This window comes from Austrofundulus limnaeus, unplaced genomic scaffold, assembly GCF_001266775.1.
Source record: "Austrofundulus limnaeus strain Quisiro unplaced genomic scaffold, Austrofundulus_limnaeus-1.0 Scaffold6, whole genome shotgun sequence".
Classification (NCBI taxonomy): domain Eukaryota; kingdom Metazoa; phylum Chordata; class Actinopteri; order Cyprinodontiformes; family Rivulidae; genus Austrofundulus; species Austrofundulus limnaeus.
In genome coordinates, this window is record NW_013952408.1 from 1,062,946 (window position 1) to 1,068,710 (window position 5,765).

Below are 5,765 nucleotides of genomic sequence, written 5' to 3' on the forward strand. Positions count from 1 at the left end.
CAAACACAAGGAGAACATTCAAACTCCACTTGGAAACAGACCCACACCAAGAATTGAACCCAGGTCTTTCTTGCTGAGGCAACAGTGCTAACCACTGATCCTTTATACTACCTGCATTTAAATACTGAGTAGGACCTTGTGTAAATTGCAGGTAAATAAATGACTTTAAACAACATTCAATTCACTAGCAAGGACCACACCATGGTAAGAGTTTAAATATTTTATTGAAGGCAAGGGKTCTAAGGGTAGTGGGGATGAAGGAAGGTGTCAAAGGGTAGTGGGATGAATGATGAGGCGTCTGGGGAGGTACGTCGAAGGAGGCTTGAGGGGAAGACTCAGAGTGGGGCATGTCTCCAGGAAGGAGGTTTTCCTGAGCCTGCTTTGGACCCCCCAGCTGGAACCTGAAAAGGAATGGATTAGGAGGTAGTTTGAGGTAGGGATGGAGGAGAAAGAAAGAAGCAGAGATGGAGGGATGGAGGAGTGTGGGGAGGGGAAGAAGGGATGAAGGGATGAGGAAGGGATGAAGGGACGAGGGAGGGATGAAGGGATGAGGGAAGGATGAAGGGTCGAAGGGATGAGGAAGGGATGAAGGGAGCGAAGAAGGTGATGCAATGAGGCCTTACAGAGGGGCTTAAGTGGGGTGAAAGAGGAGGGTGGGTGTCGAGACGACGAGCTAAGGGAAGACGCCAGGTGAGGCGAGTTTAAATAGACGCTGACTGATTGCTGCAGGTGAGAGGCGTGGTCCTGCACCTGAAACTAAGTTAATGTCTTAACTTCATTTGAAGCACTTTGGTATCTTAAGGACAGATTTATATAATTTTTTCTCAACTGCATTTTCTATTCTTAATAGAAAATTCATAGTAAAACAGTAAATATATTTAGTTTAGATTTAAATTTAATTCACCATTCTTGTTTTTCTGTTGTAGTTGATCAATAGAGAAAAAGAAGAGGAAAAAGGGAAGTGACCCGGCTGGTTGAGCCTGGTTCTGCTGGAGGTTTCTTCCAGTGAAAAATGACTTTTTTTTCTGCCAATGTGCTGCTCAGGATGGGATACTGTGACAAAGTGATTCAACACAATCTGCTGGATTCCTTAGATGTTTTTTGTGTACATTGCCCTGAGATGATGTTGTTACTTGGTGCTTTAAAAATAAGCTGTATTGAACTGAAATGAAATGAACTGAAGTGTTTTCAGAGCAGCCTCTGTTCTTTCAAAATGATTATGAGAAAGCTAATAAATAAGCTTAAAAATTAACACTAAGGTGAGGACAAAAGCAAGGAGAGTGTTGATTTTTTCTTTTCTATTTCTTACTAAGTGACAGATTTGTCTTAGCTATCTGATAAGGGAGGAGCTAAAAGTAAGATTATAAAGCTAACAGCGGGCTTCACCTGCCACAATATTCTTGGCTCGCAGAGGACTCAGTCATGGAGCTGCTGTTGACGATTCTTTTGAGTGTTTTTRTAGCWCTGGTCGGTGGACTGWACCTTCTTGGGGTTTTCCGAMAGCARMRACCAGGAGAACCCCCTCTCGACAAGGGTCTCATTCCATGGCTGGGCCATGTGCTAGAATTTCGCAGAGACACTTTCAAGTTCCTAGACAGGATGAAGAAGAAACATGGTGATGTCTTCACAGTACAGCTGGCTGGATATTACTTCACTTTCCTCCAGGAYCCTCTATCGTTTGGGGCTTTTGTTAAGGAGAGTCGAGAAAAGCTGGACTTCAACARATTCGCAGAACAGCTGGTCAAGAAAGTKTTTGGGTATSTAAGYATTGAGGAAGATCACCACATCCTTCAGAATACCAGCAATAAGCATCTGAAGGGAGAAGGCCTGGGTGTAATGACACAAGCCATGATGAGCAATTTGCAGAACCTGATGTTGCACAGCATCGGCTCAGAACAGAAGACCTGGAAGGAAGATGGCCTGTTCATGCTCAGCTACAACATTGTGTTCAGAGCAGGCTATTTAGCTTTGTTTGGAAATGTGCCACACAAGTCAAAGGGTGGTGAGGTGAAAGCCAAAGAGGAAGACAGAACTCAGTCTGAAACTTTGTTTTATGAGTTTCGTAAATATGACCAACTTTTCCCCAACCTGGCCTACGGGGTCCTTCCCCCAAAGGACAAGTGGGAAGCTGACAGGTTACAGTCCTTCTTCTGGGACGCTGTGTCAGTAGAGAAGATGAAAAACAAGGACAACATCAGTCGCTGGGTGTGGGACATGCAGCTTGCCAAAGAGGAGMTGGGCATGGAGGAGTCMATGATCAACAAGTACATGTTTCTGCTTCTTTGGGCTTCTCAGGGTAACACGGGACCTTCTTCCTTCTGGCTTCTGCTCTTCCTCTTGAAACACCCAGAGGCCATGGAAGCAGTCAGAAAAGAGGTTGATAAAGTCTTAAAGGAGACTGGACAGGAAGTCAAACCTGGTGGCCCCCTGGTTGACCTGACCCGTGAAATGCTCACAAAAACACCGATCCTGGACAGCKCWGTGGAGGAGACCCTCCGGCTCACAGCTGCACCCCTCCTCAYCAGGGCAGTGCTCCAGGACATGACYCTCAAGATGGCTGACGGGCGTGAATACTTCATYCGTRAAGGAGACCGSATGGCAATCTTTCCTTACAGCGCCGTTCATCTTGACCCAGAAATCCACCCTGATCCTCTGTCCTTCAAGTATGACCGCTTTCTGAATCCAGACGGCAGCAAGAAAACTGAGTTTTACAAAGCAGGGAAGAGAGTGAAGTATTACAACATGCCCTGGGGTGCAGGGGTCTCTATGTGTCCGGGGCGATWTTTTGCCACCAATGAGCTGAAACARTTTGTTTTCCTCATGTTGGTGTATTTTGAGTTTGAGCTGAAGAATCCTGATGAGAAGATTCCTGAAATCGACTTCAGGCGATGGGGCTTCGGCTCGATGCAGCCTGACAGAGATGTTCAGTTTCGATACAGACTGAGATATTAAACCAATCAGTGAGAAAATACATGTTGATTATCTCTGCAAGCTTAAATTTTATCCANATTGAGGAAGATCACCACATCCTTCAGAATACCAGCAATAAGCATCTGAAGGGAGAAGGCCTGGGTGTAATGACACAAGCCATGATGAGCAATTTGCAGAACCTGATGTTGCACAGCATCGGCTCAGAACAGAAGACCTGGAAGGAAGATGGCCTGTTCATGCTCAGCTACAACATTGTGTTCAGAGCAGGCTATTTAGCTTTGTTTGGAAATGTGCCACACAAGTCAAAGGGTGGTGAGGTGAAAGCCAAAGAGGAAGACAGAACTCAGTCTGAAACTTTGTTTTATGAGTTTCGTAAATATGACCAACTTTTCCCCAACCTGGCCTACGGGGTCCTTCCCCCAAAGGACAAGTGGGAAGCTGACAGGTTACAGTCCTTCTTCTGGGACGCTGTGTCAGTGGAGAAGATGAAAAACAAGGACAACATCAGTCGCTGGGTGTGGGACATGCAGCTTGCCAAAGAGGAGATGGGCATGGAGGAGTCAATGATCAACAAGTACATGTTTCTGCTTCTTTGGGCTTCTCAGGGTAACACGGGACCTTCTTCCTTCTGGCTTCTGCTCTTCCTCTTGAAACACCCAGAGGCCATGGAAGCAGTCAGAAAAGAGGTTGATAAAGTCTTAAAGGAGACTGGACAGGAAGTCAAACCTGGTGGCCCCCTGGTTGACCTGACCCGTGAAATGCTCACAAAAACACCGATCCTGGACAGCKCWGTGGAGGAGACCCTCCGGCTCACAGCTGCACCCCTCCTCACCAGGGCAGTGCTCCAGGACATGACCCTCAAGATGGCTGACGGGCGTGAATACTTCATTCGTAAAGGAGACCGCATGGCAATCTTTCCTTACAGCGCCGTTCTTCTTGACCCAGAAATCCACCCTGATCCTCTGTCCTTCAAGTATGACCGCTTTTTGAATCCAGACGGCAGCAAGAAAACTGAGTTTTACAAAGCAGGGAAGAGAGTGAAGTATTACAACATGCCCTGGGGTGCAGGGGTCTCTATGTGTCCGGGGCGATWTTTTGCCACCAATGAGCTGAAACAGTTTGTTTTCCTCATGTTGGTGTATTTTGAGTTTGAGCTGAAGAATCCTGATGAGAAGATTCCTGAAATCGACTTCAGGCGATGGGGCTTCGGCTCGATGCAGCCTGACAGAGATGTTCAGTTTCGATACAGACTGAGATATTAAACCAATCAGTGAGAAAATAYATGTTGATTATCTCTGCAAGCTTAAATTTTATCCAAAATTGATGGTAAAATATCATGCTTGTGTTACGTCAATACTATGAATGTAAAATGCTTTGCATTGGTACTCAACTTTAAACATATCCAATATTGTATTGTGATTCCTTTTCCCATGTCTTTTGCAAAAATTTTTGTGGCAAGTTAACCAGTTTACTCATAAAACATCTGTCTCTCCCATAAATCTGAATCAAGTCAACAATACTTTTACATAATATTTAGCAGCACTCCAACTGTAATATTTATGAATACTGTATATCTTGTACCTCATGCCTAGCTGTACAATAATTTATAATAATAATAATAATAATAATAATAATTATTATTATTATTATTATTATTATTATTTTACTGTGAACAGTACTCAGTAAAATGATCATCATTGTTTTCTGGTGTTGTGAACTTGTTAACAAAAGGTTTAAATTTGTTTTTTTTTTCACATGCAATTTTACTCATTCATGTACTCTTAAATGTGCTGATAAATGTAAACTCAACTGATTTTTTGTGAGTACATGGTCACATAATAAATGATCAAATCTCCTGAGTTTTACTGCTTGTTTATTTTTTTTCTCCAAATTTGTCAGAAACATAAAAACACAGTCATGGGTTTATAGTGTTTAAAAACGGAAAAGAGAAAAACAAAAATGCATTTCTTGTAGAAAAGTGAAGTTCTTTGATCGATTGATTGATTGCTGCCTGGTGCAAAGAAGTCTCCCAAAATTATTTTTAAAAGTGCCTACCTTTACATAGTTTCCATTAAACCTTGATTTTTAGGGAAAATTGTCATTTTTTATTAGTATGAGGCAACAGTGCTAACCACTGATCCTTTATGCTACCTGCATTTAATTAAATACTGAGTAGGACCTTGTGTAAGCTGCATGTAAATAAATGACTTTAAACTACATTCAATTGAAGCACCTTGGTAGTCAGATTTGTACATTTTTTCTCAACTGCATTTTCTATTTTTTAATAGGAAACACATAGTAAAACAGGAAATATGCTTATGGTTTAGATTTATATTTAATTCACCATTCTTGTTTTTCTGTTGTAGTTGATCAATAGAGAAAAAGAAGAGGAAAAAAGGAAGTGACCCAGCCATTCAGCGTAGCCCGTCGCCTGTCTTGAGCCTGGTTCTGCTGGATGTTTCTTCCTGTTAAAGGGGAGTTTTTCCTCTCCACTGCTGCCAATGTGCTGCTCAGGATGAGAGACTGTGACAAAGTGATTCAGCACAATCTGCTGGATTCCTTAATTTTTTGTTGTGTACATTGCCCTGAGATGGTGTTACTTGGTGCTTTAAAAATAAGCTGTATTGAACTGAAATGATGTAAACTGGTGTTTTCAGAGCAGCCTCTGTTTTAAATTAACAACAGTTTCAAAATGATTTTGAGAAAGCTAATAAGGACAGCAATGAAGGGGTGCTCCTTGTGGGGGCTTTGGGCCCCACGAGGAGCACCCGGTCACCACGATGCTGCATTTTCCTTAAACATGGGAAAAACAAGGTCACACACACACACACACA

At 42.8% G+C, this 5,765-nt stretch overlaps 2 protein-coding genes across 2 annotated transcripts; both read left to right on the forward strand.

Moving 5' to 3' along the window:
* The first annotated feature begins 1,411 nt into the window (after positions 1-1,411).
* On the forward strand, positions 1,412-3,007 carry LOC106533255 (5-beta-cholestane-3-alpha,7-alpha-diol 12-alpha-hydroxylase). Its single transcript, XM_014029497.1, has one exon. It carries the CDS (start codon positions 1,423-1,425, stop codon positions 2,950-2,952), a length of 1,530 nt encoding a protein of 509 aa, XP_013884951.1. The 5' UTR covers positions 1,412-1,422; the 3' UTR covers positions 2,953-3,007.
* Position 3,008: 1 nt separating this feature from the next.
* On the forward strand, positions 3,009-4,511 carry LOC106533266 (5-beta-cholestane-3-alpha,7-alpha-diol 12-alpha-hydroxylase; the record flags this gene model as incomplete). Its single annotated transcript, XM_014029507.1, is given in 1 exon segment — positions 3,009-4,511. A coding segment is annotated over 1 exon segment (1,185 nt), but the record flags the coding sequence as incomplete, so codon positions are not given.
* Positions 4,512-5,765: the final 1,254 nt, after the last annotated feature.